The sequence below is a fragment of the Hyla sarda genome, chromosome 7 (assembly GCF_029499605.1).
Source record: "Hyla sarda isolate aHylSar1 chromosome 7, aHylSar1.hap1, whole genome shotgun sequence".
Classification (NCBI taxonomy): Eukaryota; Metazoa; Chordata; class Amphibia; order Anura; family Hylidae; genus Hyla; species Hyla sarda.
In genome coordinates this window covers 184,702,124-184,715,662 of record NC_079195.1, presented here as the reverse complement: position 1 = coordinate 184,715,662, position 13,539 = coordinate 184,702,124, and the positions used below count along the sequence as shown (strand labels likewise).

General features: G+C 42.4%; 1 protein-coding gene and 1 long non-coding RNA gene across 3 annotated transcripts in view; one reads left to right on the top strand and one right to left on the bottom strand.

Annotated features, from left to right (window-relative positions):
• LOC130282868 (C-type isolectin Sp-CL4-like) overlaps window positions 1–6,376 on the bottom strand; it is a 29,109-nt gene extending 22,733 nt beyond the window's left edge. Inside the window, exon 1 of the mRNA XM_056531747.1 lies at window positions 6,273–6,376. Within this exon, the coding sequence (XP_056387722.1) occupies window positions 6,273–6,327 (55 nt within the window). The 5' untranslated portion in view covers window positions 6,328–6,376. The remainder of the gene's footprint in view (window positions 1–6,272) is intronic.
• The window catches only part of LOC130282871 (uncharacterized), a 35,276-nt gene extending 22,478 nt beyond the window's left edge, over window positions 1–12,798 (top strand). For both annotated transcript variants that reach the window (XR_008846542.1, XR_008846541.1), the window contains exons 4-5: window positions 6,417–6,554; window positions 12,670–12,798. This is a non-coding gene — a long non-coding RNA (uncharacterized LOC130282871). The remainder of the gene's footprint in view (window positions 1–6,416; window positions 6,555–12,669) is intronic.
• The last annotated feature ends 741 nt before the right edge of the window (window positions 12,799–13,539 follow it).

The window sequence follows — 13,539 nt, the reverse complement described above, 5'->3', positions numbered from 1 at the left end:
GATTTGAATGTTGATACCGCTGAAATAAAGTACCTTTTGGAAAATACATTGGGTGAGTGCTCCATTTTTCTCTACTTATGGTGATTTAAATGGACAGCCACCAATTATGTGTGTAGCACCGATTACGGCCTTATGGGATATGTGCAATTGAACTGCCCTGCAGAGATATGCCTGAGTGTCTTAAGTGACTAGCCGTGCCGGAGCGTTTCTCTAAATCATATATATATATATATATATATATATATATATATATATATATATATATAATATTAGTTGAGTACCCGGCGTTGCCTGGTTTTTCCTTCCTCATCCTTGTTGGGGAGGAAAATCAACAAAGGAGGAATCTTTTGACTTCATACCCCATCCCCATATATTGTTGTCATATCCCAACCCCATATCCCGTCCTCATTTCTCAACCTCATATCCAGAACCTCATATCCCGTCCTCATATCCTGTCCTCATATCCAGTCCTCATATCTCGACCTCATATCCCGACCTCCTATTCTGTCCTCATATCCCATCCTCATATCTCGACCTCATATCTCGACCTCATATCTTGACCTCATATCTTGACCTCCTATCCCGTCCTCATATCTCAACCTCATATCCCGACCTCATATCCCGTCATCATATCCCGACCTTATATACTGACCTATCCCGACTTCATATCCTGTCCTCATATCCAGTCCTCATATCCTGACCTCATATCTCGACCTCCTATCCCGACCTCATATCCCGTCCTCATTTCTTGACCTCATATCCCAACCTCATATGCCGAACTCCTCTCTTTGTCAGATGGGGTATGGCTTGCAAGCCGGACTGACACATTCACCAGGAGATGCAGAGCGGAGCTTGTGGAGTAAGGTACTGGAAGACCCATATTCTCGCATGGGGTTTGAAACAAAAACCCATCTTTTATGTAAGGGTGAAGGTAAGGGGTAATTTAACTATCATATCTTTTTATTTGACATATAAGTAATATGTGTACCAGGTATTATTTAAATATCTCCAGCCGTACGGAAGTTATGTGGGAACATACATTTCCCATTGATTTGCATGGGACTTTAAACAAAAACCCTGACCCTCACAAATGGGGGTAGGTAAGGGTTAACTTAACTATCTTATATTTTAAGTGGACATATAAGTAACATGTGACCAAGTATTATCAAAATATCTCCAGCCGTTTGGAAGTTATGCAGTAACATATATTTCCCATAGAATTGTATGGGACTTTAAACAAAAACCCTGACCTTGGCAAATATGGGTGAGTAAGGGTTAAATCACCTATCCTATGTTTGTTGTTGACATATAAGTAACATGTGGCCAAGTTTCATGTTAATATCTTCAGCCGTTTGGACGTGATGCTGGAACATACACACACACACACACACACACACATACATACACACACACACACACACACACATTGAGTTATATATATATATATATATATATATAAATGTAAAGTAATGCATCAACAATGGGGATAGCATAGTGGCATATTTACTGAAGAGGTTATCCGACGGGAGGGGGTGGGGTTTAGAAACTATGCCCAGTTTGTGAGATAAAAAAAAAACCTCTACTTACCTCCAGTGCTCCTGACTCTGGTGTCCTGCTTCAGTCCCCCAATACAATCTCCTTTCTCAGCTGCAGTGTTACTGTAAATCGGCTGACCAAGGCAGGTCATTGCTGCGGCCATTAATTAGCTGAGCAGTAGCATGACACATTGGGCCCCTGATGCTCACTGGCAATTGCATCAGGGGACAAGAGCAAGAAAATGGAGGAACCATGGGAGTGCTGTAAAGGTTTATTTTATTTTTTTTTTATATCTCACACAATGGGCATAGTTTTAAACCCCCATGCCCCCGCCGGATAACTCCTTTAAAGGGGTACTCTGGTGGAAAACTTTTTTTTTTTTTTTTTTATCAACTGGTGCCAGAAAGTTAAACAGATTCATAAATTAGAAAAAAGAAGGTACTCAGTCCTCAGCAAACTAACCCAAAATTAGATAATATGATGGATGGATGGTTAAAAAATTTGGAAAAAATACAAGTTTCCAAATCTAAATATAATTTATTATATGCATAAAATCAGTAGAGCAAATGTATGAATAATATATAAATCAGCCGCAGGGCCCTACGGCTGTGTATATTATATATATATATATATACCGTATTTATCGGCGTATAACACGCACTTTTTAGGCTAAAATCTTTAGCATAAAGTCTATGTGCGTGTTATACGCCGATACACTCCCAGGAAAGGCAGGGGGAGAGAGGCCGTCGCTGCCCGCTTCTCTCCCCCTGCCTTTCCTGGGGTCTAGAGCGCTGCTGCCGGCCCTTCTCTCCCCCTGGCTATCGGCGCCGCTGCCCGTTCTGTCCCCCTGACTATCGGTGCCGGCACCAATAGCCAGGGGGAGAGAAGCGGCGCCGACAGCCAGGGGGAGAGAAGGGGCAGCGGCACCCATTGCCGGCGCCGCTGCCCCGTTGCCTCCCCCCATCCCCGGTGGCATAATTACCTGGGTCGGATCCGCGCTGCTGCAGGCCTCCGGCATGCGTCCCCTGCGTCGTTTCTATGCACGGCGCACTGACGTCATGCGCCGCACCGTGCAGCGCATAGCAACGACGCCGGGGACGCACGCCGGAGGCCTGCAGCAGCGCAGACCCGAACCAGGTAATTATGCCACCGGGGATGAGGGGAGGCAACGGGGCAGCGGCGCCGGCAATCGGTGCCACTGCCCCTTCTCTCCCTGGCAATGGGGCACCAGCACCGATAGTCAGGGGGACAGAATGGGCAGCTGCGCCGATAGCCAGGGGGAGAGAAGGGCCGGCAGCAGCGCTCTAGACCCCAGGAAAGGCAGGGGGAGAGAAGCGGGCAGCGACGGCCTCTCTCCCCCTGTCTTTCCTGGGGGTATATCGGGGTATACACGCGCACACAAGCACCCTCATTTTACCATGGATATTTGGGTAAAAACTTTTTTTACCCAAATATCCTTGGTAAAATGAGGGTGCGTGTTATAGGCCGGTGCGTGGTATACCCCGATAAATACGGTATATATATATATATATATATATATATATATATATATATATATGTAAAGAAAAAGAAGTATATAATAATGTAGACAAATTGTATAAAAAGATAATAACATAAGAATATGACTAGGACCTGTCTGGCAAAATATCATAGAGCCTCACTGCACAGAGCCCTGCTTGTCCTTCTACACTTTCTGTATTTGGTCTCCTCACAAAGACACACAGACAATAGCTCTAGGGACAAATATATACACATTTTTTTTAATCAAATTGGTATAGGAAAAACTTACTTAAAGGGATTACTCTGCCCTCTAGGGGAGAAGATATCTGATCACGGGGGACCCACCCCCTGCGATCTCTACTGCGGTACCCCAGTCCTCCGGTGCACAGAGTAAGAAGAAAGTTTGCTCTGTGCATGATGACTAGCGATGCAGCATTGGAGGCTCGTGACGTCAAGGTCAGGCCCCCCTCGTGAGATCACGCTTCCCCCCCCCCTCTCAATGCAAGTCTACGGGAGGGGGCGTGATGGCTGCCACGCCTTCTCCCATAGAATTGCATTGAAGGGGCGTGGTGTGACGTCATGGGGGGAAGCGTGGCTGTGACATCACAAGCCTACGGCGCTGCAGCCAGCATTCTAAACGAATGCCAGGTGCTGCAGGGAGATCGCGGGGGGTCCCAGTGGCAGGACCCCTGTGAACAGATTTTATCTTATCCCCATTTCTTTGGATAGGGGATAAGATGTCTAGGGGCAGAATACCCCTTAAAGTATACACTGTCCCTCTATGAATCCACCTGGATTCTAAATCCTATCAAGGGCAGATTATAATGGGGGTAATCCTGGGCATAAAAACTTGCATAAAGTAGTGGAAGCAAATAAAAACACTCAATGTGATAGGTAAGTCATTCTTGAGGCAAAATCTGCAAGGAAACATCCCATTGAAGTCAACGGGACTTTGTTTTTCACTCTAAGGCCATGTTCACATGTCGGAATCTCCATGTCGAAATTCTGCATTGGAATTTGTCATGTACATTCCGCTGCAGCAGAGTCCAGTTGAATTCAACGGGATCTTGCTGCACTGTGCACACGGTGGAATTTCCATGCCAGATATTCCGTCACTGAAATTCGGATTAATTCTTTCTGCGGACTACGCATGAAATGTATAGCTGTCTATGAAACGGCGGATACCTGTGCGGTCCTAGCGCCGGCATAATATGCCGGCATCAGGGATTTGCAGAATGTCCACACTGAGATTTTCTGTGTGGACATTCCGACGTGTGAACATAGCCAAAATCTGCCACATTTTGCATCAAATTCTGCACCATTCTGCTTCATATCTGCTTCATTTCAGCATGGAGCAGACAGAACATTTCTCAACAAAATTTCAGAGGTAATGTTCCTTCTCATTTTCCTCTGTGTGCCCAAGGCCTACTCCATTTTCTTGTATATAAAGTTCAGTTTTGGCTTCACATTAAGTATGAGTTCACACTGCATTTTTGTTTGTGTTAAACATATATGTTTTTATATACTTGAAAAGAGAAAAAGTAGATTGTTAATGGGTTCTTAAATGGATGCTGCTGTATAGGGCAAAATCCGATTCCTATTGACTTATAATATAAAAAATAAAAAAAGGCTATAAGGTATGCATTTTGTTGAGTGGTTTTGGCTTACAGCAAAATTAAAAGTACTCTAACGGAACCAATGAAAGGAAGACAAAAACGCAGAGTGAACCCCCCCCCCCCCCCCCCCCAAAGTACATAGAGCTAGAAAGGGTTCAAAAGTGAGCCAATAGCTAAAAAATTGGGGTTTATCTTTATATTGGGGTTTATCTTTAAATGTTTGAGAATGTTTATACCATGTTGAACTTGATGGACATATATAATTAAAGCCCCAAAAATGTAAGTCAAATCTATTTTAAAAACAGGCCTATTTTCTTTCAAAGACTGCTCCCTGTCTGTCTCCAGGTTGGGTGTGGTTCTACAGCTCAGTTCCATTGTAGTGAATGGAGCCAAGTTGTCATACCTCACTCAAAGTAGAGACAGAAAGAGAACAGTCTTTGAAACAAAATAGGTCTGTTTTTTGCTTCCTGGACCACCCCTTTAAAGGGGTAGTCCTGTGGAAAACTTTTTTTTTTTAAATCAACTAGCGCCAGAAAGTTAAACAGATTTGTAAATTACTTCTATTAAAAAATCTTAATCCTTCCAGTACTTTTTTAGGGGCTGTATACTACAGAGGAAATGTTTTTCATTTTGGATTTCTCTTCTGTCACGACCACAATGCTCTCTGCTGACCTCTGCGGTCAATTTTAGGAACTGTCCAGAGCAGGAGAAAATCCCCATAGCAAACATATGCTGCACTGGACACTTCCTAAATTGGACAGCAGAGGTCAGCAGAGAGCACTGTGGTCATGACAGAACAGAAATAAAAAAAGAAAAGCATTTCCTTTGTAGTATACAGCCCCTAAAAAGTACTGGAAGGATTAAGATTTTTTTTTAAAGAAGTGATTTACAAATTTGTATAACTTGCTGGCACCAGTTGATGAAAAAAAAAAAAAAAAGTTTTCCATGGGAGTATTTTGGATTTTATTTTGGTATGTGCAATATATAACTATTATTCCTTTAGCCTTCTATAGTGTGTGTCTACTATATTGATTGCTTATTGTGCCATTTGTTTTAAGTTTTTATATTGTTGTATATACATTTTTCTAATAAAGATTGATTTACTACTTTTGATCAATATCTATAGTGTTTTGTTATTTGGGGGGTATAATACTAGCTTACAGAATTGATCTGTATAACAATTGTATCAGCATTAGCATAGGCCATATTCGAATTCGCGAATATTCGCGAATATATGGACGAATATTCGTCATATATTCGCTAAATTCGCATATTCGTAATATTCGCGTATGCGAAAATTGGCTTATGCGAAAATGAGTATAGACAAAAATTAGCATAAAACGAATTAGCATATGTAAATTTTCGCATATGTGAAAATTCGCACGCCAGTCTCACACAGTAGTATTAGAGCCTTCTTTACACCACACAAGCTGGAAGCAGAGAGGGATGATCACTGTGATGTTTACTGTAATAAAAAAAAATACAAAAAAAACCCCTGAAGTGCTATATTCGCGAATATTCGCGAATATGTGATATTCGCGAATAAAATTCGCATTGCGAATATTCGTGAGCAACACTAATCAGCATCAGTGATAATGTTATATAGTTTTAGTAACTCACCGGATTCTTGAGCAAAAGTGGCTCCAACTAAGAGCAGCAGTAGAAGGCTCAGCATGTCTGCTAGGTGTATTCTCACACTTCTGGGAGTCTTCAATAGTTATGTTTTGCTGTTTTATGGTTTTCTCTTTTATAATTGTATTTTAGGAACTTGACAGTTCAGGTGCAATAGCCGATGAAGCTGATAAGAAATGGTGCAAAACCAGATAAAACCAACCTAACTGATTACCTAAGTGCAACGGTCAGAAGATTCTAGTGAAGAAAAAATTTTAAACTAATTTAAAAGTAAGAACGCAAAAATAAGTCATATAAATTATATTTTTAACCCATTTTGGGCAATAGTCTTTTTTGTGTTTCTCATTTTTGTTTTTATCTACAGATGGCTTATTTTTTGTAGGGCCAGTTTGACTTTGTAATGACACCCTTTACTTTGCCATATGAAATACTGCAAAATAAAAAATAAATGAATTTGCAGGGATGAATTTGTTAGGCTGGGTCCACACTACGTTTTGTCCCATACGGGAGCGCATACGGCAGGAGGGAGCTAAAACCTCGCGCTCCCGTATGTGACCGTATGCGCTCCCGTATGTCATTCACTTCAATGAGCCGACCGGAGTGAAACGTTCGTTCCGGTCGGCTCATTTTTGCGCCGTATGCGCTTTTACAACCGGACCTAAAACCGTGGTTGACCACGGTTTTAGGTCCGGTTGTAAAAGCGCATACGGCGCAAAAATGAGCCGACCGGACCGAACGTTTCACTCCGGTCGGCTCATTGAAGTGAATGACATACGGGAGCGCATACGGTCACATACGGGAGCGCGAGGTTTTAGCTCCCTCCTGCCGTATGCGCTCCCGTATGGGACAAAACGTAGTGTGGACCCAGCCTTACGCTGTTCACTGTGCAGCAAGAATTGACATGTTTCTTTTATTCTTTAGGTCAGTATGATTTTAACAATATTAAATTTGTATAGTATTTGTTACGTTTTACTTCTTTACTAAACTTTTTTATTTTTTTTTGCCACTTTTGATCACTTTTCATTTTATTGTTTTTGTGATCTGACCCCTTTTTTGTGGTATGCATTGCCTTAAAAAAGTATTCATACCCTTGCACAAACAAAAATAAACACAAAAAAATTATCTTAGTGTGCAAAAGTATCCACCTTCTTCTTTTGCAATACAATGCAGTTTTTTTTTTTTTTTTTATAGATATGACTCTATTAGCTTAGCACATTTAAACACTAGAATTTTTGGCCATACTTCCAGCAAAATGACTCCATATTAGATGGAATGTGTTGAAATCTAGGCTTTGACTTGGCCATGTCAACACATTTAAATGTTTGCCCTTACACCGCTCCAATCTAGCTCTAGCTATATATTTTGGGTCATCTTGCTAGAAGGTAAACCTCCATCCAAGTATAAAGGGTTAGTCAAAAAATGAATTTTTTTACAGTGGATGCGGTTTGCTCTGCAGTGGCGACTCACCTTAGCCAGGAACGGTATTAACAGGAATTTCATATATCCAGCAAATGTTGAGCTATGGCGGTCCAAACCAATACACTAAGTTGTATGCAATCTTGTGGCCTGCAGCTGATATTGAATAGTTAAAAAATCAATCAGTAGTGCAGTGTAGACCCAGCCTTACATAGATTCATGACCTACAATCAGGCTCAGCAAAAATCTGACATGGACCAATGCACTCGGTAACATTGTGAATGTTAACAGAAAGAAGAAAATGACATAGGAGGACTGGTTCTGCCATGACTAACGCTTTGTGCAATCTTTGATTGATACCCTCCTTACCCCTCTGATTGATGCTTTCCTTACCTCTGGGATTGATACCCTTCTTCCCCCCTCTGATTGTTGCCCTCCACCCCCGCTCTATGAGTTTTACTGGACTCTATATTGTTTCCATTTTGTTAAAATGAATATAATGGTGCTCTGTGGGATGTTCAAAGTTTAGGATATTTTTTTAATCTAGGCTCAATCTTTACTTCTCCATAACTTTGCCTCTGAAAGTGTTTGGATATCAGCTTGCTTTTTATATTGCTTTACTTAGCGGTGCTATAACAGATCATGTTACTCTTTAGCTGCACACAAATAGGCAGGATTTTACTCATTTTGTGACTTCTCAAGTGAATTTGTTAGACGAGACCTTAAAGGGGTTATCCAGGAAAAAACTATTTTTTTATATATCAACTGGCTCCAGAAAGTTAAACAGATTTGTAAATGACTTCTATTAAAATCTTATTCCTTTCAGTACTTATGAGCTTCTGAAGTTAAGGTTGTTCTTTTCTGTCTAAGTGCTCTCTGATGACACGTGTCTCGGGAACTGCCCAGTTTAGAAGAGGTTTGCTATGGGGATTTTCTTCTAAACTGGGCGGTTCCCGAGACATGTGTCATCAGAAAGCACTTAGACAGAAAAGAACAACCTTAACTTCAGAAGCTCATAAGTACTGAAAGGATTAAGATTTTTTAATAGAAGTAATTTACAAATCTGTTTAACTTTCTGGAGCCAGTTGATATATAAAACATTTTTTTTTCCTGGATAACCCCTTCAATTTAGAATGATATAGCTATGGAGGTATGAATACATACACGGTCACAATTTTTCAGTTTTTATTTATTTTTAAGCAGATTCTTCTTCAGCTATTTAGGCACATAGTAAAACCCAATTATAGGGTCACTTCTGCATTGGTGCTCCATTAGGGAGCTCCATCGCATAGTCTATTCCAGTCACAAACAACAGACATGGATGTTCTATTGCAAAACAGAAACCAAAGGTTCCTGAAAGGTCCCCTTGACTTGAATGGGATCTGTTTGTTGGGTTAACTTTGTTGTACATTGTTTTGGATTTGAGCCTAGAAAAAAAGGGGCCTGCAGTATTTTTTTTTACTCCATTCAACCCCTTGAAGCTAAAGAAGAACTTTGAGAGGTGTACAACGTGACTGGTATCCAATCACATGGGGAGGGGATTTTGCCTCTTTCAGTCACACTCGCTGAACCCTCGTCCTGCGCAGTCAGGCTTGACTGACAGCTGAAGTACAGAGATTCTCTCTGGGCATGGGTACAGCATGCATGATAGGAAACTGCTAGTATTTAGTCATAGTGCATTGCCTTCAAAGTTTTTTTTTAGCTCTATGCAGCATTATGCTGGGGAAAAAAATGCCAGAACTAGGGCCAGTGCAAGAGACCCTGGGATTCTGACAGATTTTCTTTAACAAAATTCCAGGTCACCTGTCCAAATTAACATAGTCTCTGGTAAAAAATATGCCCCATCACAAACCAGTCTGTCTGACCTGCATAACATCCATTGGGGGGGGGGGGGGGGTCCTGCCACTGTTCGTGTATCTCCGGTTCTCCCATAGAGATACATGGAGGGGGCCACAACTTCATGCTGTGGGCGACACGTCATTCATGCAGAGAGCCGGAGCACCGGGGTGGAGATCACAGGGGGTTCCAGTGGTCGGACCCCCTGTGCTATGACACTTATTCCCTCTCCAATCAAAAAGTAATGCACAGGGAACATTAATAAAAACATGTTAACTTCCTGACATAAAATTATAGTTTAATCCCAGTACCTTCAAACATCTGCACGACTATCCTAATGAATTAATAAAACTGGACTGGACATCTTGGCACGCTATGGGCATTGTTGCACCCTGTATATTCATGTTTGTATTGGCAGTCCAAGAGAAAGTTACAGTACCCCTCATACTGCCAGGAATAGCCCTTGCATGGCCCTGTCAAGGAATCCACTGCTGAGCATCCCCCATACACCCCTGGAAATGACTGAATTGTGCCTTGTGGAGCAGCAATACGCTATTGTCCTTGTGATCTCAACAAAGTGGTGGCCTCACTACTTTTCTCTACATAAACTGCCCATTGTAGCACCCATATAACAAAACAGCACTAAAAAATTATCTGGCACATTTTCATATAATGCAAATGCAACTAACCTGGTAAAGTCAGCAGAAGTAACAGAATTACATAACAGATTTGTTATGTAAAACCATGGAGACACTACTTGAAGGAACTTATGTAAGTTTTTATGTTTCGATCAGATAAGTAAAGATTACCATAGGACCAAGAGAGATAAAATATGTAATACAACTGACTAAAATTTGTGTAAGAACAACAGTTTACTAAAACTAATGTAATGACACATGACAAAGAAAAAGAGCCATATTGTCAAAAAGTATATAAACTGTTTATCTATAACCTTAATAATAAAGAATGTGAGTATAAAACATGTAGGGAAATCTTCCAATGCTTAAAAGAAACATTTGCTACCATTTAAAAGCATAAATTGTATGGTGTGTCTTTTGGCATAAATCGTATGGTGTGTCCTTGGGCATAAATTGTATGGTGTGTCCTTGGGTGTAAATTGTATGGTGTGTCCTTGGGCATAAATCGTATGGTGTGTCCTTGGGCATAAATCGTATGGTGTGTCCTTGGGCATAAATCGTATGGTGTGTCCTTGGGCATAAATCGTATGGTGTGTCCTTGGGCATAAATCATATGGTGTGTCCTTGGGCATAAATTGTATGGTGTGTCCTTGGGCATAAATTGTATGGTGTGTCCTTGGGCATAAATTGTATGGTGTGTCCTTGGGCATAAATGGTATGGTGTGTCCTTGGGCATAAATCGTATGGTGTGTCCTTGGGCATAAATCGTATGGTGTGTCCTTGGGCATAAATTGTATGGTGTGTCCTTGGGCATAAATTGTATGGTGTGTCCTTGGGCATAAATTGTATGGTGTGTCCTTGGGCATAAATTGTATGGTGTGTCCTTGGGCATAAATCGTATGGTGTGTCCTTGGGCATAAATCGTATGGTGTGTCCTTGGGCAGTCTATATGAGTCTCAGAGGATAACCTGTCTATTCCAAGTTTGGTTTGATAAGCATAGAAATAAGGGCCTTATTAGATGGGAAGAGTTTTGGCTGAACAGGTTGAAATGGCCCTGTGTTATAGGGCCAGCAATTAGTCAAGGAACTAGCAAAAACTTGTTCATCAGCTGATTGTTTCATTCTGACCTGTTCATAGGAGTGTCTTGCCAACAAATGACTGCAGCAAATGGTTGCCCAAGCAATTGCCTGATAGTTAAGCCTTATAATACGCTGGCTAGACATCAGCCCATCTAATAGGGCCCTAAATCAGAAATTGTTCCTGCTAACCCAGTAAGCCCCTAAGACAAGCCATTACTGTAGGGTCAGTGGGGACTGGCCTCTGGGTCCCTATTGATGAACTAATGGGCTGTCTCACCTCATAAAACATAGAGCCTGTTACTCATCATTCCAATATCAGTGGCAAATTTCTTTGAGTGGTCAGTGTCCCATCCACTGGCTCACCAAGTGGTCCTACTCCCCTGTGGCTGCGGCTCCTTTCTCCTATTTAATATCTCTGTTGAATTGACATGGCGGCCTACGACCACTAAATATAAGGCCTGGCAGTTTAGGTTAAGCTGCCATGGATACCTCCTTTGGGTGATGTGCCAAGAATATGTGCTTGTTTTGTCCTTTGCATTTAAGGATCACGTAGAATGTTTTATCTAACTAGTTCCTGTAGTTCCATAGTTATTGGCTCTTGGCTTGTCTTCTAAGGTTCCATCTCTTCTTGCTAACAACATCTGGTTATGTTCCTGTTAGTTTAGGATTCCACTGAGGTTTTTTCTCACCAGCAAAAGTCCCAAAAAATCCTTCCCCTTTTTTCTATATGGTATTTTTTATTATGATGTTTCTGTTATTGATTTTCTGACACATGTCGGTTTTAATGAGCATTTGTAATTATGTGCACAGGTATTTCAGTGACGTGTTTTGGACACACCCCATCCATGTCGCTCCTACACTGCATATATAAATGATCCTAACACATGTAACATTGATATGACTAAGGCCCTGTGGGCCAAAAACGCGTCACGTTACTTGAGTCCTTGTTGTTTCCCATAGCAACTAAATAAAGAAGTTCCATATCCACCAGTTGGCGCTGGACATTCTCTTTCTTTCATATGCTATGTGGACGAGTCCTAGTCCAGTCCGAGCACCAGTGCAGGGGTGAGCTGGATACTACTGTTTCTATAGTATATACAGCTATCTATAGATAGCTGTATATACTGTGTACAGAACACGATGTCCACTTACCTCCCTCGCTCCCTGTTCCTGCCGGGTCTGTGTAGCCCCGCCCCTAGTGATGATGTCATTAGGGAGCCAGGCTGGTAAGGGTGTGAGGCTCTGTTCACATTGTACGTTTTGGATAATGTGAACAGACCCTTTTGCCAGTGTCTTTCCGGACAGCCAAACAACTGTCTGGACATGCTGGGAGCTGTAGTTTTGCAACAATTGGAGCGGAGAGCGCCAAAAATATACTAACCAATTTTTTGTGGTTTTTTTTCTTCTCATTTCAGATCCATGTATGCAGAGGATTATGGCGGATTCGGTGGATTACAGCGATTAATTAGATTTTTTTTTTTTTTTTTAAGTTTTTACATTTTATTTCCAATTACAAAATTACAATAATGCATTTCAAAATTCGCTTTACACAATATAAATAATCCCACCCACACCCCTATCCCCCCACCCACTACCAGCTAGGATGCCTCATCCCATTTCTTCCACTCGTTTTCAACTTTTTGACCTATCTTTTTTCCCTGATAGTAAATAGCTTCAAATCTTCTCATTTGTTGGACTTCTGTTACGCCGAGCGCTCCGGGTCCCCGCTCCTCCCCGGAGCGCTCGCTACATCCTCGCAATTGCAGCGCCCCGGTCAGACCCGCTGACCGGGTGCGCTGCGATACCTCTCCCAGCCGGGATGCGATTCGCGATGCGGGAGGCGCCCGCTCGCGATGCGCATCCCGGCTCCCGTACCTGACTCGCTCTCCGTCGGTCTTGTCCCGGCGCGCGCGGCCCCGCTCCCTAGGGCGCGCGCGCGCCGGGTCTCTGCAATTTAAAGGGCCACTGCGCCACTGATTGGCGCAGTTAGCCTAATTAGTGTGTTCACCTGTGCACTCCCTATTTATACCTCACTTCCCCTGCACTCCCTCGCCGGATCTTGTTGCCATCGTGCCAGTGAAAGCGTTTCCTTGTGTGTTCCTAGCCTGTGTTCCAGACCTCCTGCCGTTGCCCCTGACTACGATCCTTGCTGCCTGCCCCGACCTTCTGCTACGTCCGACCTTGCTCTTGTCTACTCCCTTGTACCGCGCCTATCTTCAGCAGTCAGATAGGTTGAGCCGTTGCTGGTGGATACGACCTGGTTGCTACCGCCGCTGCAAGACCAT